The sequence below is a fragment of the Telopea speciosissima genome, chromosome 6, assembly GCF_018873765.1.
Source record: "Telopea speciosissima isolate NSW1024214 ecotype Mountain lineage chromosome 6, Tspe_v1, whole genome shotgun sequence".
Lineage (NCBI taxonomy): Eukaryota > Viridiplantae > Streptophyta > Magnoliopsida > Proteales > Proteaceae > Telopea > Telopea speciosissima.
In genome coordinates this window covers 64,427,179-64,451,462 of record NC_057921.1, presented here as the reverse complement: position 1 = coordinate 64,451,462, position 24,284 = coordinate 64,427,179, and the positions used below count along the sequence as shown (strand labels likewise).

Genomic DNA, 24,284 nt, shown 5'->3' with positions numbered 1-24,284 from the left:
ATTCCAATTGATTGATTCAATCGATCCATACTTGTTATAGGTAAGTCAATTTCGTATGTTTTATTTGCCTGAATGACACATCTATCGATGTATTTAAGATATATAATATTCTTTTGATTGCCCTTTGTTGTATTTTCATAAGTTTTTTTATTTTTTTCTTAAATCAAGATTGAAAAAAAAAAGATTTCAAAATATATGATTTAAAAAATACTTATCGTTATGTCATTTTCAAGAACTGTGACTGTAATACAATTTTCGAATATACACTAGCACATGAAATGACAAGATTTGACTTGTTTTTGAAGAAAAATGTTTTATACTAAGAGGAACCAGAGAGAAAAAAAACAAATTATTTGATACCTCGAGGCTCGAGAGATATAAATAAGAAAACCCCTTTTATGAAATGTGGTACCAATGTTCATTTTGGTCTCCATTATTCAGGACTGAGGAGGAGGTTTCAGGCCAGAAGAGGAGGAGGAAGGAGGAACTAGGAAAAGTGGAAAATCTAATATCTGTAAGCCCGGAGTGGTGAGCTGAAGTGTCTATGTTTGATCAACTGCTGACGTGTCTATGTCAATCTGTTGCTGACGTGGGCAAGAAAGTGACACCTCACGCCCACACGACACAACTGTAGCTCAAAATCGAAAAGGCAAAAGGTCCTTTGTAACTACTTACTTTGAAACCCTAGACTAGACACAGAACAATCTCCCTCTCTGTTCCCTGTACCCTACCAGTTACCGAGTTACGTATAGTCGTATACCCATTTCATCGCTCTCTCCCTTGCTCTCCTCTTCTCTTTCTCACATTATCTGCTTACTTTTCTCCTTCGCAAGCGCCAAACGCCGCATAATCAGAGCTTTCCTTCAATCTCTGATTGTTTTGTTTCTCATTTATTAGCGGCATTTCGTCTCCTCTTCCAGGTGTGTATGGCTTGCCCCGTGGATTTTTTTTTTATTGGTTCTGTACTTTTGTTTCTCTTTCTTCCTGTAATTTTTTTTTTTTTTTTTAATATTACGGGAAGCAATTTTTATGGTTGATTTAGCGTCAATGTTTCTTGTTGGTAGTATTTTGGCCAAATTTCGTTTGATTTTTTATTCGACTTCAAGTATACGTTTAAAAAAATGTTTTGGAAATGAATATGGAATTAGTTTATTCTTCTTCTTCTTCCCCTCCCCACCCCCCCCCCCCCCACCTTGAGCGTATTTAGTTATTTAGATTTTCATTTTCCAGGGTTTCTGATTTATTTTGTGATTTTCGGTTGTAAGGTCGGTTTCAGAGTTCTTTGTGGAAAGGTTTGTTTATTAGGAACTAAAAAAGACCGCTCTTTTTTCTGTCCCTGGGGAACTTGATGTGATTATTGATTTTGTGGAAATAGAAATGGGTTATGTTTGGCGGTTGAATTTTTTTTTATTGCATTTGATTTGGTGTAGATTTTTGTTGGTGGTTATGTTTGTTATGCATGCGTAACTGCATAGCATTTTTCTCCTCTAAAAGTGCTCCTCCTCTGTAAAGTACCTCCTTTTTATTGGTATACCACTTTTGACATGTATTATGTGTTGGTTGAAGCCTTCTATAGTAGTATTGAATATGTGTCGATGTTTGAAGTGGTTGCTTAACATGCTTTGGCTTTCAGGTTATGTTCCGTATCACCCGAGATGTTTCAATTATGGGAAGAACTTCTGGATTATTGAAGTTATTTATACCTAATTTGCAATTCGAACTAATTCATATTTGTAGGCGATACAGTTAGTGATACTGATACTTTGTATGGTGTGTGTTGCATGGCCTGAACATGATATCTTGCTGTATTGTGGCCATGCTATTTCTGCATTTCGTATGAATAGATTGAAGAGATCGATAGAAGCTTTTGAAGGAGCAATGCTGATATTTATGTTCCTTAGACTGGGAAATATACCATTTCAAGTAGGATTGGAAAAGGTTCTGTATCCTCTTAACAACTACGATCTTTTGACAAGCAGGGATGTCTTATTTACTTTGGCGCTCTCGAATATCTGAATTTGATGCGCAAGATTGTCCGTCTAGTGCTCTTTAGTTAAAATTTTATGCAATTAGAGGTATCGTCAAATGTCCGAAGGTGAAATGGCAATAATCAAACCTGAGGTATGTTACATTTGTTGGCCTGAGAAATTTCATTTGTTATTTTACTGGACCATTTTAATTTCAATTTGTTGGTGGATTTGGATTTGAGTTTGTCTACTTTCTAACATTTTTCTAGCCTTTCTAGAAGCTTGGTTTTTGCTTCAGTTTGGTCGTAATGGAATCTGATACTTTGTTTGGACCCATTGTTACATGAGTTTTAAGATGTATATTCCATATGGGTATCAGTTAAGCTATTTACTTGCATCAAATCCTAATCTCGAGGTTTGGGTGTATGATGATGTTGGTCATGTTGGTTTTCCCCCTTTCTTATTGATGCAATATGCCAATCTTGTTGATACATATGTGCTTGAATCCATAGCTCTAAGTATTAATCCCTGCTTTTGTCTCATCCACCAAAACGATATCATCGGCAAAGAGCATACACCATGGGACCTTGTCTTGAATGCTCTTGGTTAGGTTGTCCATAATTATCACAAATAGATAAGGGCTTAAGGCTGATCCCTGATGTAACCATATCGTAATTGGGAATTCCTTGCCTTGACCTCCCACAGATCTCACACTAGTCACCAATCCCTCATACATATCTTTGTTTACATCTACACATTTACTCGACACCCCTCTCTTCATTAGAACATGCCGGATTAAATCTCTACGGACTCGGTCATAGGTTTTTTCCAGGTCAATAAATGCCTTATGGAGACCCTTCTTGCCATCTTTATATCTTTTCATAGGCCTCCTGAATCAGTAGATAGCTTCTGTCGTGGATTGGTTCATCGAGATATGAGTCTCTCTTCTCAAACGGGCTGAATAACCTTCTCCCAAAGTTTCATAGGGTGACTCATTAGCTTTATGCTTCTATAATTTTTTGCAACTTTAGATATCACCTTTATTTTTGTAGATTGGCACTATAATGCTTCTTCTTCATTCATCTAGCATCTTCCTTGAGATCATAATCATGATAAACAGATTGGTTAACCAAAATACCCCACAACTTCCAATGGTTTTCCACACTTCTATTGGAATCTCATATGGGCCTGGTGTCTTGTCTGCTTTCATTTTTTTTAATGTTTCTTTAACTTCCGCCACACTAACCTTTTGTGCATATCTATGACGTGTAGTGTCTTGTTGAAAAATGTAATCGTCCGGGTCATGTCTAGTCGACCTATATCCAATTAGTAGGTCACAGATATACCTCATCCCATATCTTGTTCCTATCTCTGATCTTAGCTATCCTATAAATAGTTTTTCCCCTTCTTTTGTGTTTAGGATGATATAGAGATCCTCATATTTCTTCGCCCTAGTTGTTCCCACAATCTTCCTAGCTTCGTTTTTGGCAACATAATACCTCTTTTTATCCTCTGGTTCTTTAGCCCTTTGCCATGTCTTGAAACAATTTTTCTTTGTCTTAATGGTTGCTTGGACCTCATCGCTCCACCCCCAAGTCTCCCTAGGGGCCTGGCGATTACCCTTTGCTTCCCCTAGTACATCTTTGTCAACCCTCATAATACAAGTTATTATCTCGTTCCACATTGCATTGGTGTCTCCCTTAAAGTCCCACTTTCCTTGTTTGACCATATTATCAGTAAATGTCCTTAGGGACTCCCTTTTTAATCTTCACCACCTTATCTTAGGGTATATAGGTTCCTTCCTCCTACTCTTTTGTACCTTGAGGTACATGTCCAGGACCACCAGTCTATGTTGGGTGGTTAGGCTCTCTCCAGGGATAACCTTACAGTTCTTACACACCATTCTGTCTGTCCTTCGCGTAAGGAAGAAGTCTATTTGGCTGGATGATTCCCAGTTTTATAAGTAACTAGGTGCTCCTCTTTTTTTTTCAAAGGAAGTGTTGACAATGGAAAGATCATAAGCTACCGCAAAGTCTAGGATTAAGGTCCCCTCTTCGTTTCTCTCCCCAACCCCGTAACCGCCATGTACACCTTCATATCCTCTACGATCTCTCCCAACATGTCCGTTTCAGGTCCCCTCCAATAATAATCGATTCATCTTGGCCAAAATCTTGCATTAAATCATCTATGTTTTCCCAAAATTGACGCTTACAACTTTCATCCAATCCTACTTGGGGTGCATAAGCGCAAACAATATTGACAACCTCTTTCTCCAATACCAGTTTGATGGATATAATACTGTCTCCCAGTCTTTTGACCTCTACTACATCATTCTTAAGATCTTTGTCCACTATTATGCCCACTCCACTTCTACTACTATGATCTCTCGAATACAAAAGTTTGAAGTCGTCCAATACCTTAGCTTTATTACCCTTCCATCTTGTCTCTTGGGTACATGCAATATTTAGCCTTTGTCTCTTCATACGTCCACCAATTCTAGGCTCTTACCCATTAAAGATCCAATGTTCCAGGAAGCTACTCTAATCCTACATTTCCGGACTGCAATGTTTCCTCTCACTTGCCCTTGGCTAGTTATTGCTGTGTTTGGGTGATGGCATGTTGCGTCGCTTATGGGGGACGCCCTAGTGAAAAGAGGACGGAAAGACATGAGAACAAGGGAAAAAGTGATCAAAACCCAAAAGGATCCATGCAAAAGATGATTGGTGAATATATTAAACTGAATATATCAAAGTGCTGGCTGCCGACCTGACGCACCACCATAAGAAAATATGTACAAAATGTGGAAGGGGGAGGACAAGGAGAAAATAAAAAATAAACAGTTGGCAATTTGGTTCCAAACTGCTGATGGTTAGGAACTAGATGCAAATTTTGTGATATGAATTAACAAGGAGAAAGGAACTCCATCAGATCTACAAAGAAAGTCAGCTATTGCAATTCAGCCGCATGTCTAATTTGGTGGGGCAAACTTATACTCAAAATTTGGGCCCTAGTTGATCCGCCATGCAACGGATATTGGATCCGACCAGCTAATGTCCTATGATCGGACCATATTATAGTGTTTTATGTTTCAAAACTGTAATTTGCATGCATCCTAAGCATTTCCATGCGTATCTTTAGTGTGTCTTGCCTCTCTCTCCGATAGAGTGCGATACGTCGATACATCTTTTAAAATCACCCTCCCGATACGATATCTAATGTCGATACTTTAAACCTTGTATGTAACTTGCCCCCACCCAATTACGGGCTTTTTATTTAACTATTCTTTCTTTCATCTGCCACTATACTAATTATTTGCTTCCATTGGCTTTGCTTATTTGGTTCATGGTTTTTTCTATAAAAACAAATCTGCTGAAACTATGTTGCTCCGTTATGCTTTTATAGGTCATGAAGTCTTATATTTGGCTCCAAACTGCTGATGGCTCAATACAACAAGTGGAAGAAGAGGTTGCCATGTTTTGCCCCATGATATGTCGAGAAATATTTCAGACTGGCATGGGATCTTCTAAGAATTATGCTATTTCACTTCCACAAAGGGTTAATCCAGCCATTTTGAGTTTAATATTTGACTATTGTCGGTTCCATCAAGTACCAGGTCGCTCAAATAAGGTTTGGCGTGTTTCTGAGTACTAATGTCAATTCATTTTTTGGAGTGATATTTACTCTCTTTGATCACTTCTGGTTGCAGAAGATTATATCAGATCATTCATAAAATTAGTTAAACTTCCTGGGATGGTCCAATTGTAATTTACATAGTTTTTGACCATATATCATAATTTTTTACTAAATAAAGATTAGGCAAGCAGTGTTTGAATTTTGCCACTGTCTGCATAGGAGCGGAAGTCTTTTGATGAGAAGTTCATTCGGATAGACACAAAAAGATTATGTGAGTTGACATCTGCTGCTGACAGCCTCCAGTTGAAGCCATTGGTTGATCTTACCAGCCGTGCACTTGCACGCATGATTGAAGGGAAAACTCCTGAGGAGATACGTGAGACATTTCATTTGCCTGATGATCTTACTGAGGTCCGTTGTTGTTTGAGGAGTTGATTTGTGATCCATGTTCTCCATATTTGTAATTTTGTTTTCTGTTATTTTAATGTGTATTTGATTGCTTCTAGGAGGAAAAGCTGGAGCCCTTGAGAAACACGGCAGATGATCTGCGGATCCGACTATTGAATAGGCTTTATGCCAGAAAGAGGAAAGAACTTAAAGAGAAAGAGAAAATGAAGGTGAACAGCTCATCTTTGTTTCAATACTGTTTGCAGCCTTTTAGTGTTTCTTATTTTGCGGTATCTTGAACTTTGGGATTTGTGTGTTAATAGTGTAAACTGCAGGACCCAATGCTCATTGTTTTATTAGTCCTACTAAAAACAATGGTTTATCATCTATTGCAGAATGTTGAAGTAGAAGAGGAGCGTGTGGATGACCGCTCTGTCGATGATCTCTTGTCGTTTATCAATGGAGGTGGTGGAGGTACTATTAAGAAAAATGAATCTCTCCCTTTTCCTTTCTTCCTGACTGATTGCACCTATCTTCTTTCCCTTTTTTTTTTTGTTTTTTTCCCTTTTTTCGGCTGTGATAAATGATGGCACTTTTACCTATATTCTTCACTGGTAATCCAGAAAAAGCCTTGTAGTGTGATGGCAATGTGATTTTCTTCATTTCACTATACCACAATCTCTAGCTTTTCCAGTGGAAGGACACTTTTTTAACCTCTCACTGTTGGGGGTTTTGCTCTGCAAACAATTTTTTTCCTCTTTAGGTGAGAGGTTACATTTAATGTTTTTGCTTGATGGTGCTTTCACATTTGGGTTTTTGCTTATGTTATTGGACCTGCACTAGCTTGGCATTGCTTTACTTTTGCGGATCTTTGAGCTGGACTGTAGTAGTTAACTTCTAGAAAATCAGCTCAACTAAACCTTACCCCAACTACTCAGAGTTTGCTGGATGATACGTGTACCAACATCTTCGTACATCTGTTGCTAACCAATAAGCACAATACCTTTCCTCACCACTGCAATTCACTAGTTTCATCCTTCCCCATTTCTCTAATTTCTTTTCAGTTATGCATTTGTTGGTTTTGGTCTCTATTCAACTTGAGCAAACCATTTAGGCTTCCCTTATCTTGTCATACCCTTGCGTTCTATTGGGTACATTGACATACTCCATCCTCCTAATCTTGCAATGCCTACATTTCAAGATCGTCTTAATGACTTTCATCTTATGTACTTGTTCTTTCTTTGTTTCCAAAATTCAACTCCATTTTGCTTGAATAGTTGCATTTACTAAAATTTACCTTCTAATTTTTAAGAGGTCCATGTTTTTTTTCTTTGGATGAGTAGCAATAGTTTTAAGGGGATTCATTGATTAGACAAAGCTCAGGAAAAAAACATCCACTTGATTCTCTTCATCACTGAAGTTTGAGCTTAGTGGTGAGAATGGGTTATGGTGCACAGCTGTGAGAATGAACCGAATAGCTGTCATAGTTTTTTATTTTTTGACAAATAATAGACATTTTATTTCATAAAAAAGAGGAGAAGAAACAAACAAGTACAACAGCCACAATAGATATAGGGATAGAGCAGGAAAATACAACAACTGATTGGCTGTAGCCTACGAAAAGGAATCCTCAGGGGGGGGGATTATTGAATAGAATAAGGATTCCCTTCAGATATGACAATGATAATCTAATATTCCTTTAGTTGCCGAGAAGCATATGCAACTACCTTCCTGTGCTGCATCAAAACACACCCCAAACCTATATTCGAGGCATCTGTGTATACTACCATTCCACCCGTGGCATCTGGTATTGCCAATACTGGGGCTGTTACTAGTTTATGTTTGAGCTCTTGAAAACTCTTCTCACATGCTTCGGACCACTCAAACTTAACACCTTTCCGTGTGAGTCAAGTCATAGATGCTGCTATTCTGGAGAAATTTTCAATAAATCGCTTATAATAGCCAGCCAGCCCCAGAAAACTTCTTATCTCTGTTACAGTTTTTGGGTTTTCCCAGTTCAACACTGCTCCTACTTTGCTAGGATCAACTTCGATCCCCCTGGCTGAAACTACATGGCTAAGAAACACCACCTGAAATAACCAAAATTCGCATTTACTAAACTTGGCGAATAGTTGTTTGTCTCTTAACCGTTGTAACATGAACTTCAGGTGCTTTGCATGCTCCTCTTCATTCTTGGAGTAGACAAGAATATCGTCGATAAACACGATCACGAACTTGTCTAACACATCATGGAAGACTCTGTTCATGAGGTCCAAATGCGGCTGGAGCATTCGTGAGACCGAATGACATCACCAGAAACTCGTAATGGCCGTACCGAGTCCGAAAGGCCGTCTTACTAATGTCGCCTTCTCTAACTCTCAGCTGATGGTATCCCGACCTCAGATCTATCTTTGAGAACACCTTGGCATTTTAGAGTTGATAAAAAAGATCATCAATTCTGAGTAGAGGGTACCGATTCTTGATCGTTAACTTATTCAACTCTTGATAATCGATACACACATCTGCATACTGCCGTCTTTCTTCTTAACAAACAGTACCGGAGCACCCCAAGGTGATACACTTGGTCTAATAAACCCTTTCTTTAGCAAGTCTTGCAACTGAATTTGCAGTTCTTTCAATTCACTTGGTGCCATTCTATAGGGCGCCTTTGACACTGGAGCTGCCCCAGGGAGTAAGTCAATCATAAATTCTGTTTTCCTAACTACTGACAGCCCAGGCAAGTCATCAGGGAAAACATCAAGAAATTCTTTCACAACTGGAATTTCCGATATAGGCCTAACCTTCTTCTTAGTATCCATTACCGAGACGAGGTATCCCTAGCATCCCTTATCGAGCATCTTCTTCATCTGAAGTGTCGATATAATTGTTTTTCTCAGTTTCTTCTTCTGGGCACCGATAAAGACAAACTCACTAGCATCCTTAGGCTTAAACAAAATCTCTTTCTTATCACAAATTATATTTGCCATGTGTGCTGATAACCAATCCATACCCAAGATGACATCAAAATCGGTCATATTGAGTTGAATCAACTATGCAATCATAGTTCGGTCAGAAATCAGTACATTGCATGGTTTGTACATAATGCCAAGCTTAACCACCGTCCCGGTGGGTGTACTAACATTTAACTCTTTAGTTAATTTCTTAGGCAAAATGCCCATTCTCCTTGCAAAGAACGGAGATACAAATGAATGTGTGGCACCCGTGTCAAATAAAGTAAACGCCGGTGATGAACAGATAGAGACGATACCTGTCACCACATCTTGATTTGCCTCAGCTTCTTCCATTGTCGCTGAATACACTCGGCCCTGGGTCCTGTTGCCTTGACGCTGCCGAGGATTGGAAAAAGATCTCCGACCATTGCATTCCTTTGCAAAGTGACCTGGCCGGCCACACTTGTAACACTTATCTTCTTGACCATCTCCTGATGCTACATCTCGTATGATGGAGAGGTTCCTAAAAATTCAACCTCTCACCTTTGGTGGTGTTACTAAGGACGCCCTCCAACCAATGAGGTGGGTGAAGGAAATGGAGAAAGCGTTTGAGTTTTTGGGTTGTACCAAGGCACAGAAGCTACAGTGTGCTAGGTATAAACTCCAGCATGAAGCGGAGGCTTGGTGGCAGACAACCAAGCCTATATTGGCCGCTGCTCACCCTGAGTTGACCTAGGATATTTTAGGAAGAGTTCTTCAAAAATTACTTCCCTAGTTCTGTTAGAAGGAGGAAAGAAGTTGAATCAACAGAATTGAGCCAGGGACCGAAGTCAGTCCTCGAGTATCAGCAGATGTTCGAGGAACTTTTCTTTTTTGCTCCTGAGCATTTGAAGACTGACGAGGCTAAGGCGAGAAAGTTTGAAGATGGGTTAAGGCCTTCCATCGGCCATGTTATGGTAGCCCATAGGGCTCAAGGCTATTCTGAGGTGGTCCAAACAGCTAAGGGAATTGAAGACAAATTGATGCAGGACAAACCCTAGAAGCTAAGGAATCCCACAATAGGACAGGATTACAGGTGTAACACCCTAGTGGAGACTTAATGCAAGGGTTGGAATTTGCACAACGCCACATTCAACAGCAGACATAAAAAAAACAGAATTTACTAATGGCAATTATCAATAGAAATCACATGAATGAACACCAATAGGTCTTAGGAATCAAGTCTAGCAACCTATATGGTTAATTCCTCTAGGCTAGGCAAGTAAATTCATGGCATTACATTCAAGGGTTCAGTAGGCATGCATGACAGTCCATATAAGATAAGAAGCCATTGATAATAAGCATTAGAAATATATGCAATACCAAAACAGCACAACTAGTGTGGAATAAATACTGTTTCAGGTCTGAAATTAGTGGGAAATCATGCAAACATGAGCAAAATAAATTCTGTTTCTAGGTTTAAAGAAAGGGTGGGTTGTAGGGGTTAGTTTGGGGTTAAAATTTCAGGGTGAAGTCTGGAAATGGGGTTGGGATGGTTAAGGACTAGATTAGGAAGGGGAAACAAAGAGTTTTGGCTAACAGAGAAGGAGGGGAATGGAGGGAATAATTTTTAATGGGGCTGGGGGTGCTTCAGTTACAAGGACAGGGAAGGGAAAAGTGGGTTACGACTGTGGGAATGGAAGGGGAGTGGTGGAGATGGAGGTTGGGTTATTTCGGTTGCAAGGGCAGGAGGGGATGGGGGTTTTTGGCAACAGCAGGGAGGGGAAGAAAGGAATCACGACAGCAGCAGGGGGGGAAAAGGGTACCACGATAGCAGGGGAAAGAGAAAGAAGAGAAAGGGGAGACGTGGGGGAAGGGAAAGAGAAAGAAAGCGGAAGAGATAAGAGGGAGAGAGATCGTACCTTTGAGAGAGAGAAATCGCAAAGGGGAGGGGGAGAGAGTCGCAGCAACTGCTTGCAAAATCTTTCTTTCTTCATTCGTTACTTGCAAACAAAGTCTCAATACAACTTAAATAAAGACTGAATAAGTAAATACCAGAAATACCCCTAATCTAATTTACCAAAAAAAAAAAAGTTATAAGGCTGAAACAAAAACTGCAGAAATAAATAAATGAAAAATACTAAAACACCCTTCACTTAAGTACTAAGATAAAAAGACCAAAATAACCCTAGAAGTCTAAACAGCCCCGCGCTAGCCTATAGCCTCTGAAAGCATCGTCGAACCATAGTAACTGGCTCCGTGGTAGTCTCCTGCACCTCTGGTAGTGGTGCACAAAGGGCCTCCGGTAGTGGTGCGGCATGATGTCCCCATCACAAACAGAGGGAGAACTTTGTTGGGCAAAGGGGTACTGGAAAAAGAACCATGCCGTTCTCGGATCGCAAGTACAACAAGTTCTCGAGAACCCCTCACTACAGATCATTTTCCTCGCAGTATCAGAAAAGAGGAGCACGATCGTCTGGTCAGAATTCTAAGCATTATTTAACCGAGTCGTGTCTGTGGGTCCCGCACATTCTAATGTCACTTAAACCCTGTGCCGTACGCGGGTACGAACCCAGTAATTCTCGGGATTTCATTTTTATATTCTAGCATCGGAACCCACTAGACTAGAATCACATTCTAGAATTCATTCTATTTTAAAACCCATTTCATGGGGCCATAGCCAAACATGCCTTAAGGGCTTGGGTATATAAACAATCCTTAGCCTTGAGAATTCATTTCTCAAAGGCTAAGGGTTAGAATCGGTTTTGGAAGAAGAAGAAGAAGCTTGGATTGAGGAATTTGGAAGCTTGGTGACTCAAAAGAGCTTGCATGCTTGATTTTCCTCCTCCAAATCCTTTCTAATCCATCAATAGGTAAGTTCCTAATCTGTATTTAGTTCAATCCATCTTTAGTTTACCTCATTTTAGCGTAAATGCTACTGCAATGGGTTGCTTCAACTTAACTCACCAAATCCATCTTCAAATTCTTCCCATTTTGGTTGAGATTATGTAATGCATGTATGATTCCTTGATCATACATGCAATCCATGAACAATGACCTTACTGGGTGTTCTTCCCTTCCCCCTAAGACCCTTGGATGGCTAAACATAGCCTGGTGGTCAAAATCCAGTCAAATAGGTTGCTGATTTTGGCTCTGTTTTTTGGGCTGGCTCTTCAGAGCAAGCTGACCGACCCTTCTGGAGCTAGAAGCTCCGGCCTCCCCTGAGTGACTCTTTGGAATCCTGGATGGGTTGGGGAGGTGCTCTAGCCTTTTAGGAAGTGCCCTAACCTTCTGTAACTCTGTATTTAGGACATTGAGCTTGCTTTGAACTCCTTCCCTTTGGTTTTGGACACTTGGTTGAGTAGCTTGATCAAGACACCCAAGGTGAGTGGGGTTTGATGTGCATGTGTGTCTCTGTTTGATCTCATCATATGCATAACTATTGTCCTTAAATCTGAACTCTTTATTGTGAATTTATAATTTATTGATTAATTCCAAGTATTGCATAAATTGGATTACATCTTATTAATATTGTTCATGTATTGATAATATTTCATTTGCATATGATAGAATGCTATTTTTTTTATAAATTGATTTCATAAATGATGATTGGTTATGAACTTGGTTATGAATCCCTGTGTTGCAATTGTTGATTTGATTGGATATGCATAATGGTTATTTATGTGACCCTGTGTTCTTGAGTGGACGTGTATATGGAACACGGTGCACTCTTGAACACAGTATGTCATCATTTAGAATACATGGTTAGGTTGGAAACCCTAAGCTACAATCCTTACCAGCAGGGGAAAGCACTAGATGGTTGGAGTAGGGGGGTACTACCAGGATCGGGTGTGCTGATTATCGGGGTTTGCCCGAAGGTTTGGTACAAGGTGCCAAGCGTGGAGGTGGGCTCCTTACTATATTGGCTGAGGGGGTATGGCGGCGATAAAAAGAAGTGACCCAAGATGCTTCCCGATGTCAGTACTGGAGCTTGAACCTAGTGACTTAGTCTATTTGCTAGGTTGATAAATTGCGGTGGGAATGTCACATGCATCATATAAATAAATAGTTTTAATACTGGAATATTTCATACATCATTTGTATGTTGTGTGTTTCCCTCTCATTGGGCTTAGTGGAGCTCACACTCGTGGAAAATCCTTTTTAGAGGACTGTGCAGGTGACGGACTGCCCGTGTGTGACTGTGAGGATGTCGGCGGTGAGGACTTTGCAGAGCAAGCGCCCGAGGAACATGGAGGGTCTTGTATCGGTGACCTGTGTGCCTTCTCTTAGGCGGGTCTATTGGATTAGGCTGTTCTTTTTGTTAGTTTCCCTTTTTGAGTGTGTATAACTCTGAATATATGTAAATATTCTTTTGGAATAGCTGTATATATGGGTTCTGGGTCACTCACTGACAGCATGTATATATGTTTACCACTCGGTCCTTAATGGACTCCTGATGTAAATATTTAAGTTTAATATATTTCGTTGCTTAAATTCTCTGTTTTTGTATGCTTGGTAATTGTGTTGCATTGAGCTTCCTGGCTAGGTTGGGTGCGAGATTGCATCGGTTCATACCATGCCTGGGCAATCCAAGGCAGGGTGTCACAACTTGGTATCAAGTATTCACACCCCACCTTGGACAGCCCAGGCGTAGCATGAACTGATGCAATCCCGCACCTAACCTAACCAGGAAGCTCTGTGCAGCACAGTTACTCAGCATAAAAATAAAGAGTTCCAACAACGGAAAGATAAGTATAAACATAAGTATTTACATTAAGGCCAACGAGGGACCATGTGGTATACCTGTAAGGTATGAACAAGTTTATACCCCCAAAAAGACTATCTACATAAGTATAAGTGTTATACACACATCAAAAAGAATATGAACATGTACGGTCTATCCCATCAGGCCCTCTTAAGAGAAAGCACATAAATCACAGACACAGGACCCGTCATGCTCCTCGGGCTCTGGGTCTGTGAAGTCCTCAAAGGCATTGTCCACGAACTTGTTATCAGGTAGTCCGCCACTTGCACAGTCATCTAAAAAGAGGGTTTCCACGAGTTTGAGCTCACACTGAGCCCAATGACGGGGAAAGTACACATCATACAAATGATGCATGATCATATATTTTTAAATGAAATCATCAATCACATTATATGATGCATGTTCAATTCAATTTTTTATTAATCCACCTAGCAAACAGACTAAGTCATTGGTATGAACTACGGTATCTACTCGAGAAGTACTTTGGGTCACTTCTCTTTATCGCCGTCGCACTCCCTCAGCCAATACAAGTAGGGAGCCCCCTTCCACGCTTGGCACCTTGGCTCAAACCTTCGGGCAGACCCCGATAGTCAAGTACCCTTGACCCTGGGTTAATCCCTTTGCTCCTAGCGTCAATAACCCGACTACCCAGCACCTGAACCCCTACTGGTAAGGGTCGTAGTTCGGAGTTCCCATCCTAACCATGATTGCTAGATGATGACATGCAGTGTTTAAGAGTGCACCGTGTTCCATATACACGTCCACTCAGGAACACAGGGTCACACAAATCATGTTATGCATATCCAATACAATTGTCAAACACACCACAATAGTTCACAACCAGCCATCACTAAAGGAATCACATCATAAGAAGCAGTATCTTCACAGTAAATGGAACAATAATAACCCATACATCATGATAGCTAAATTTACTTCTAGGCATAAAACATAAGCACTAATAATGGAAGGTTCATACATATTAGAGTGATCAGATTTGAAATCCAAATACATGCATATAGGAAATTAGATAGAAATCATCCAAACAACAAACACCCCACTCACCTTGGGTGTATTGATCAAGCTACTCAACCAAGAGTCCAAAACCAAAGGGAAGGAGTTCAAAGCAGGCTAAATGTCCTAAATACAGAGTTACAGAAAGGTTAGGACACTTCCTAAAAGGCTAGAGCACCTCCCCAACCCATCCAGGATCCCAAAGAGTCACTCAGGGGAGGCCGGAGCTTCTAGCTCCAGAAGAGCCGGTCAGCCTACTCTGAAGAGCCAGCCCAGAACACAGAGCCAAAATCAGCAACCTGTTTGACTAGGTTTTGTCCACCAGGCTATGTTCAGCCATCCAAGGGTCTTAGGGGGGAGGAAAGAACACCCATTAAGGGTCATTGTTCATGGATTGTATGTATGATCAAGGAATCATACATGCATTACACAATCTCAACCAAAATGGGGAGATTTTGAAGATGGATTTGGTGAGTTAAGTAGAAGTAACCCATGGCAGTAGCATTTAAGATAAAATGAGGTAAACTAAAGATGGATTTGAACTAAATACAAGCTAGGAACTTACCTATTGATGGATTAGAAGGGATTTGGAGGAGGAAAATCCAATATGCAAGCACTCCAAGAAGGTTTCCAAGCCAAAATCACAAGCTTTGTACACACCAAAAGCAGCCCCAACGTTTTCAGCATTCTAAGCTTTGAGAAATGATTCCAAGCCTTAGTGGAAGCCGATTCCGAGATAAAATTATTAATACATAAGTTATTGATATGCCAGGGTCGTACCAATACAACACGGAGTTTTACAAGATTTGATCGCATGGGATCCGCAAGATACTGCAAGGCATCGAGCCGGCACGACCAATCATGGTGGTAACTGATTTGAAGCCGGCCGAAACAAGCATAAAATAATTAACTTATTTTAATTCTAAAACAGGTGTTATTACCTAATGTTCGGCATCTGACACAGATAATTGTTGCAAGTGGTCCGCCAAACATCTCTCGCACGTAACCCTTATATGCGACGGGCCACAGGGTTCCTTAGATTCCATCAGGGCCGTGTTCGATGATTCCTCGGCACAACGTGCAATAGGGTGCGGGTTTGTTTCAACGACAGCCAGTGCCCACAACACGGAGACGGTCATGGCACTTAAAACCGCACCTGCAGGACCTAATATTTAAAAAAAATTTAAATTAGGCCCAATTTTATGAGGTGGGTCTCACACTTGTAGTACATTGGAGAATAGACAAATGAGTTGAGTTTGTTTGTTTGATTGAAGCCTATGTTTTTTGGGCAGCTTGGCTGTTGACCCAACTTAACAACAGGTACTTCTCTTTTAGCTCCTCCAAATCGTATTCCTTGGGGTGTCCGTGCTCCTTTAAATACCTGGCAATCCTTTCTTGGACGGTGGTTTCCCTGTCGCGCAACGCTTGTAGATCGTCATATATAGCTCTCACCGCTTGGTACTTTGCAAAGGCCATCGTCGCGTCTTTTGGGTCGTTGTATATATCCAACCAGTCCTTCTCTCTCTCTCTCCTCCCCCCCCCCCCCCCTTTCCTCAGGTACGAAATACTTCCCCATTCCCTTTCTTCTTTCCTCTTCTCTGCTTCCTGATTTTCCCTTTGAGTTCCCTAACCACATATCCTCGGTATCCTGCTCCAGTGGTACGAACATTCCTTCCATATCAGGTTCTATCTCCCTCATTCCCCCTCTTTTCTTACTGATAGTATGGGAAGTTATTCACCACCCTAGGGCGATTCAAACCATAGACTTTTACCCATGGCCAGTTTCTCCTATTGTAAGATTGAATCTCAGTTTCAGGTTTCCATATGTGAGTACTGCAAGCAAGGATTTCAAAGACCATATTATGTTGTTAGGGCTGTTGTTTGGTTGCGCTATTACCTGCCTTTTAGAGGCCCTTGACTGGCGATTCTATCCCTAAAATTCCAGCCCAATTGGATCATGTGTGGGGGAGTTCTACTTGTTGAAGCAACTCCTCCTCCTGCCGCTGGTTTGGTGTAGTGAGGTTGAAGACAACCTCTCCTTCCCCCCTATCTCTTTTACGATAATATTATATTGTGTTCATTCCTTTTTTTCCCTTCCCTTCTATCCTTATCCACTTTTATCATTATCATTATTTTTTGTGTTGCTTCCAAGATTACCCCTTATCTATAAATCGTAACCCCTTTATGTGCTTTTCTCTTTTACCTATATAGTAGCCTTTTTGAAACTTTTGGTTAATTACCAGATTGCCACTACCATTACATATTGACTGGCTTAGGCACTTGGGTGGGCCCATACCCATCTCAACCGGAGCTTTCAAGCCAGGGATTGCACTAATTAATGTCATCATTTACCACTCAACCACTATTAATGGTAATCATCTTGATTGCATGATATCTCGCTAGATTTTGTTGTAGATGGAGTTAAGTTCTGATGCTAAGTTTTGGGAAGATATGTGCTGTCTTGGATAGACATTATATTTTGTGTTTCACTCAGCAGCTGATTTGGTGTTGAAAAATGATTTAATGACCGCTAGATAATGAGATGCAGGTGTGTCTAGCGTGACATGATTGTTCCTGGGATAATTTATAATACTCTTCTAATGATCTAATCGGAAAATCTGAGAAATTAGCTCCTCTTAAAACCAAAAAGCTTTGACGTATATATTTTGTAATTACCTATTGTAAAAGTATTGGAAGTTTTGCCTCACTAAACACATAGGAATTCTGTCTGCACAGGTTCCAAGGGGGTTAGAGCTCCTAAACATAAAAAGAAAAACCGAAGACAAAAAGACCATTCAAAGGACCCTTTGTCGAACAATGTAAATCAAAACCACAAGGTCAGTGCATTTGTTGTGAAAAGTTGTTTTGGATTAATACATACATCTAGTTGAAATTGTTGACTCACTGATCATTTTCACTTGTTTTAGGAGATGGATGACCTCTCTTCTGCATGTCGTAAAGAAGAGTCTGGAAATGTCTTTATGATCAGTCCCAGTAAACCGGCTAAATTACAAGTTGCAGATGATGATTTTTCCCCTAAAGTTGAGTTTGATGATGGTGATATTGACGATGAACTCGACCCTGTGATGAAGGAAGAACTTGATAGGTGAGATGCTGTATCTCTGTAATTTTGTTATTCTATATGTATGTTCAACTGCAAGGTTGCATAGCTTCCATGAGGATAGGTGTGGGAATCCTCTGCTTTTTTTAAATCCAGGAGCTAATACACTGGTGATGCAGATGCACTACCTTGGACCGACCCAAACCCAGTTGGGTATCCAGATGAAGATGAACTGGGTCCAGTTTGAGTTTTTGGAGTCTAGTAGGATTTTATAAATTTATGTTATTTGGGGAAATAGTGTCTTTTTTACTTTGTTTTATTCTGTTAGCGACGTAGGATATTTGTTTCCCAATTGTTCTTAGTTTCCTTATTAGAATTAGTTTTCTAGTTAGAGAGTTAGTCTTTATTTTTAGGAGTCTTTTATTTCTCTTTATATATGATGTAATTCCCCATTGATGGAGACAGATTTGAAGAATGAATTGAGTTTGTGGTTTGAGTAACCTGTGGGCTCTGTGTGAGTTTCTTCCCCCCCCCCCCCCTTTCTTCCTATGGGAATTCTTCTCTTTCCCCCTGCAACTTTGGTTCTTCCCAGTTCCCCCTCTCCTCCTAACAGGCCCTCCACCAACTGGAAGGGGGAAGGCAGATTCATAGAAAGATCTTTCCTAGAATCCAAAATCATTTACCCTCTACTAAGAAATCACATGCCCTTGCTGCGAAACGCAATAATACTTCACTTATATTTGCAATTGGGATTGATAATTTCCAAACTTCCCTACTCTTCGCCTATCTCCTAATTTTGAACTAAATTCACCCCCTATTTTATTTAGTATATTAGGATTAAAAATTTAGGGATTTCCAAAAGGATAATTGATGTAGGTGAAAACCTAGAGACTAGGATTCTTACAAAGGCTGGTTGGGTAGGCTATGCTAAAATGAATAAACCTTAGGGATGGGCTGTAAACAATGACTGGCAGCAGCATATATGATAAACATGGAGATTAAAACAGAATTTAGTGAAGCAATGAACAATAGAAGTCCTAGGTGATACACAATAACATAAAGACATCAATAGGGGATATAGGGATGGGGAACATGGGCAGCATAATATCAAGTTGAGTGCACTTCCTTTCTTATCCCAAAAATAATCGATGCCATGTTAGGTCTTAAATATGCAGCCACTAAACAGGGAATCAGCAAGGAATTCAATGCAAAGAATTCTCAAAACAGGGTATTAGTAAATAAAAGCATTAAACAGGGGAAGGGTAATTAAATCTGAAAATCGTGGGGTTGGGAGATAATATTCATGGACAGCAGCAGGTGGGGAAAAAGAAGTATGAGAAAATAGAAGAAGATAATGAGAGAAAAGAGAACATCAAACTTACCTTAGCACACCAAGAAGAGATAGAGAGAAGGAGAAGGAGAAGAAGAAGAACTCCACGTGAAGAGGAGAGTCACGAAGGGAGAGAGAGATGATGGAGGAGAGTCCCAAAATTCCTCCTTTTTTTTATTCATCAATAACTTATTTGGCCACAGCCTTACAAGGTTTTATAAACTGGGAGAATAAAGTAAATCTTATCCTAATCGATAAACAAGGAAAGAAATAACAATCAAATCCTTCTTAAAGCTGAGAATAAAATCTTCCCAAGTAAAAAGGTAATAAATAGAAGTAAAATATCCTAGTAACTAAACTGAATCGCAAGTGTCCATGTGTGGCCATGCAGCAACTGCAAAATCAACACTCGAAATTCCCTTGTCACGCAAACATAGGCTGATCGATGCTTCCAAACTGACTCAGCCGATGGCTGGGTTATTGAACCAAAGAACCAGAAGAATAAATCGATCTCAATATGGGTTCAGCTTTGGTGATTCGATTGTCCTCCTAGCAATACGGTAGCCTCTGAACTCATCATCCATTCACAACTGGGCTGAAGTAGGCTGACCTCTGCGTCGCTGTCCCTATCTCTGGTACACTTTAAATTCTCGATCAACTGGGCTGATGTCATCATCAATAATCTGATGCTCTCTTAGGTTTTTTGAGAAACAGTTAGAACTAGCTTATTTTTGGATCTTATTCAGTTATATATTCGGGAATCTTTTTTTTTTCATCTGCAGAGTTCTCACAATTGTACATTTTTTGATCAATATTCTGGCCTGGCCTTAAGCATGCTGTGTGGCTACATATTTGACAGTTTCACTATTTTCATTGACATGAGGTGTTATTAATTGTTTCAGTTTCTTGTTAACACTGTTGTAAGCTATGACAATGTTATATAGTATATACTTGGCTTGGTAGAACTAAAAGATTTGATGCCCTTAAGTTATTTGAATTACCATCTTTGTCATTTATTCAGTGTCCTGTTTCTTTCTTGAGCTTTTTGTTTCCTAACTTTCACTCTAAAACATATATCTTATCACGATGCAAAAAAAAAAAAAAAAAAAAGGGAAGAAGAACGCTGCCCGGTCATGTGGCCCTGCACCAGCACGGGAGCCAATGAGGGGGCTCGCAGGGGCATCCAACAAGAGGGGTGGGGCGGTCATTTCACACTCCCTTGTGTGTGGGCGCAGGGGAACGCGACCAGGCAAAGTTATTTTTCCCACGAAATAGTTACGAGTCTTAATTTGAAATGCGATTAAGGGTAGCAGGAGTTGGATTTTTTTTCCCTTTTTTTTGATAAGCCTGATCAGTTGGAATTTTATAATTTTGTTTCCTCTTGATCTACGGTCCTGTAGATTAAGAGTGTTGCTTGGTGCGAGGGTAAGAAGCTTGAGCGGCCAGCATGAAGATACGGGTTTGAACCTTGAGAGTGGCCACTTTGTGCAAAAAAAAACACTGAAGTTTAGGACCGGTTCCAGTCCAGCTCTCCTGGGACCCTATGCAGAGCAGTTTAGGACTCGTAAAGGTTTATCAGATACAGGTTTTAGTAAGGTACCGGGGAAGTGAATGTTATTTAATGTCTATAGTCAAGCTATGCATTAGGTCTAAATCTAATTATCCAAAATAATTGAATGTGGGTCTGTGACTGTGGTTCTCTGTTTCTTCATATGAAGCTAGGGTGGGGGTATGTAATTCAATATTTATCTTCACCTGACAGCTCGATTCTAAAGGGACTGGCCCCCTAAGCATCTATAGATAATTTTATTTGAAGGTTATAGGTGTAAATGTTGCTGGTATGATATATTTGTACTTGCAGACAGGCAGATCATGGGGAATAAGTGAAATCGGAACAGAAAAACCAAAAAAAAAGGGGGGGGGGATAAGAAAATAGTGATAAGGTCCCATTGATGTTGACATTCTCCTGGTGTTCTTTTCTCAAGAGGGTGAGAAAAGAATTTAAACATTTTCTCCAGCATCCATTTTTTGTTGCCATTCTTTTTTTTCTTTTTTTTTGTTTGGAAATCTTGCCAAAACGCTAAGACTTTGCAAGAACGTGGATCGCATAAGGGAAAAACATTTAAACCTCTCTTTTACGACAACCCATTCAATCATTATTTTAAAAATTGTTTTAACTGAATGCAACCTAAAAAAAGAATGTGTTTATTCATGTCTTATCTTGTTTTTCTTTTCCCGTTTGTATATTACATTTCCTGATCTCTTGAGCTGATGTTTTCCTTGGCTTACTGTGAGAAGATTTTATTTTATTTTTGAAAGCTTGTCAATCTTCATGTAGTCTTGTTATATTTTAAGAAGATTGACGCTTCTTAATTGTTGATAGCCATGATGTTTCTTTTTCTTCTTTTTTTGAAAATTGCCACCTCATGATTCATTGGGTGGTATCTCTAATGCAGGGAAGTGGAGGATTTTGCCAGGAGATTGAATTCGGACTGGCCAGAGAGGATGCAAGAGATTCTATCTTTGGGTCAAGAAAGAAGGCTTTTACCAATATCTATGAATGGCAATGGTTCCTTGCGAAGATATAGAAGTATGCTCATTTTTCTCTCTGTTAAAATGTCCATTTCCATCTGAAAGTTTACATTGTGACTGCCAGTTGTATCATGATTTATTATAAAGAGTTAGGAGTATTGATCTCTTCATTTTTTTTGAATGCTTGGAGTATTGATGGTTTAGTAATTTCTTCTCTCTTTTTGTATTGCCATAATTGATTGACACTCATCATAATTCGACCTTATCTCTTCTTATCGTTTTTGCTGTTTCTCTTGCATATTACAGTTAGGTTGGTTTTTTTAGTGGTTTTTCGTCTGGTACACTTGAGTTAATATGGCTTCGGTTTCTGCGGTGTCTTCCTTCGTTATTTGTTTTTGTATTCATCTTATTTGGAGCTTCTCCACACCACTTGGTGCAGCATAATTTTGAACATTGGATTCCAGTAATTATGTGCTCACTCCTTTCTAAGCATGCGCAACAATGAATTTGAAATTGTCTGGAGCTTTGAGAATTATGTTTGCCTTGAGCTGTTGTATTTCCTGCCTCTATTAGTTGATATTGACCTGGTAAGATACATAACAGCATAAGCACTATTTGCACCTTGGATATTTAATACTCTCTCTCACTCTCTATACTGGCCGCAGGTGATTACCGTGAGTAATATGAAATCATGTGCTTACTCATTTATTTGAGCAGGCCTGGAGAGGAGATGAACCTCCTACAGCTTTTGAGAACAGCCAGCGGGTAACAGTTTTCATGAGATGCTTACAAAGAGGTGGCACATGGTGGTGCAATGCGATTGGTGTTGTTTGAATGTAAGTTTCTCTATTATACATGCTTTCGCTGGAACAAAATTTTGATTAGTGGCAAATCTTGTATGTTGATAATAAGAAAAATGAGTTGTTTATGTGAGCCAATTTCAGCCAAAGCTGTCCTCTATAATCTTTAGTTGCGAGGTCTGTGCCTATCAGGAACTTTCATCCCATTACATTCGCGAGCCTTCGCCTGTGTACTATTGTTATGAAATCAGTATCTTTGTTGATTTTTTCACTTTTTTTATTTATAGTATTGGAAAATGAAAGAAATGCCAAAATTTAAAATTTTCCTATTTTCTCCAATGTTCTTCTCATATTCTTTACTGTGTCATGATAGATTCTTTTGGTTTAACCCCCCCATCCTTGAATAATTTCCAGCGAGGCTGGGCCTGCTGTTGCAAGGATGTTCAACATTTGCACTCAAGTAGGCAGCCCAAAAGTGACCATGTATCCAGTTCATCCCCTTTATGTCTCGTTCTTCAGCCTTCTAGTCAGTTGGTTCTAGGATTAACATTTCTGAACGAAAATCAAGACTCCGATATCTACATTCTACTGTTACGATTGCAGAGCAAAATGAATATATGTTCTAACGGAGCAAATTGCGGGTGTAAGATTGATGTAGATCAAAACATGAAGAAGCAGCGGCCAAAATACTGTTCATGCGAACAGTATCACAGCCCCTTGATTTGGCTTGGTGAGCATATTCCTAGAAGAATCGTGGGGCAGATCAGTCTTTAATTATTAGCTACTTCAAATCTTTTAGTGAAGGGTATAAATGTCAATTTCAATTGGCAAGTTTTGAATTACAAGTGCTGTCCAAATGGCATCTTTGGTGGGGACCGCATGAAGATTTTGGCTGCACCTTTTGGAGAGTGAAGATTTTATTTTGTTGCTATTTTCTTTCAGTCCTAGTTATTTAAAGTAGTTCCTATTTTTATGTATAGTTTAAGAACTCGCCGAGATCTTGGTAATATTTGGGTTTTTTCAAAAACCGAGACGAGATTGAAGGTGAAATGGAGAAATACAGTATCTCGGCTGAGATCTTGGTGGTCTCTGTCATTTCGGTGGGAAACCATGGTATACAAACACTTATTTATGCAATCCTTGGTATATAGACACTTATTTATGCCTAATATCATTTAACTAAATGTTTTCATTTACTTAAGATTTTATTCATAAATAGGCAAATACCCCCCTATTTGAATCCAATAAAAATAGTTAAAAAATCAAATTCCAAAAGGATAAAAAGCCAAGCCCCTAGTTCAAGAACAAAAACTAGATTTTCGGCGATAGGTGCAATTTTCAACTTTTAGATGTTGGGGTTTTTCTCAAATCAAAAAATTCCATAAATCTTAGTATGGTAAAACATTGCTAAAAACCAAAAGCGCCGTTAAATATTCATTTGTTTTGATGTCCAAAAAAATATTTTCATTCAGAATGATTTTGACAGCATTCGCGCACATCAAATTAGGTTTGACCGAAATATATCTCCTTCAATTTAAATCCAAATCCAAGCAATCGTTCTGAATGAAAATATTTTTTATACATCAAAACAAATGAATATTTTACCGTGCTTTTGGTTTTTAGCAATGTTTTAACATATTAAGATTTATGGAATTTTTTGATTTGAGAAAAACCCATACATTTAAAAGTTGAAAATTGCACCTACCGCCGAAAATCCAATTTTTGTTCTTGAACTGGGGGGGTTGACTTTTTATCCTTTTGGAATTTTATTTTTTAACTATTTTTATTGGATTCAAATAAGGGTTATTTGTTTGTTTATGAATAATATCTTAAGTAAATGATTCATTTACTTAAGTGATATTAGTCAT

The 24,284-nt window shown here is 39.5% G+C and overlaps 1 protein-coding gene across 7 annotated transcripts; it reads left to right on the top strand.

Moving 5' to 3' along the window:
• The first annotated feature begins 774 nt into the window (after positions 1-774).
• Positions 775-22,554, top strand: LOC122664103 (SKP1-like protein 21). Of its 7 annotated transcripts, none has more exons than XM_043859795.1 (10): positions 775-920; positions 1,845-2,121; positions 5,370-5,594; positions 5,820-6,011; positions 6,107-6,216; positions 6,379-6,461; positions 17,430-17,530; positions 17,621-17,799; positions 21,541-21,674; positions 22,331-22,554. In XM_043859795.1, the coding sequence occupies exons 2-10, from the start codon at positions 2,086-2,088 to the stop codon at positions 22,348-22,350; spliced, it is 1,080 nt and encodes a 359-aa protein (XP_043715730.1). In that variant the 5' UTR covers positions 775-920; positions 1,845-2,085; the 3' UTR covers positions 22,351-22,554. The 7 variants fall into 7 exon arrangements, with proteins under 7 accessions (XP_043715730.1, XP_043715732.1, XP_043715729.1 ...); XM_043859797.1 differs by having other exon boundaries at positions 785-920; positions 1,747-2,121; positions 6,107-6,217; positions 6,383-6,461; XM_043859794.1 differs by having other exon boundaries at positions 785-920; positions 1,747-2,121; positions 6,107-6,217; positions 6,380-6,461.
• The last annotated feature ends 1,730 nt before the right edge of the window (positions 22,555-24,284 follow it).

Bases quoted from the DNA above. Each gene is read 5' to 3' on its own strand.
- LOC122664103 (XM_043859795.1), top strand. From the start codon at position 2,086: ATGTCCGAAGGTGAAATGGCAATAATCAAACCTGAG. The intron at 5,595-5,819 runs GTTTGGCGTGTT...CTGTCTGCATAG, and splicing joins TACCAGGTCGCTCAAATAAG to GAGCGGAAGTCTTTTGATGA. The intron at 6,462-17,429 runs GTACTATTAAGA...CTGTCTGCACAG, and splicing joins TATCAATGGAGGTGGTGGAG to GTTCCAAGGGGGTTAGAGCT.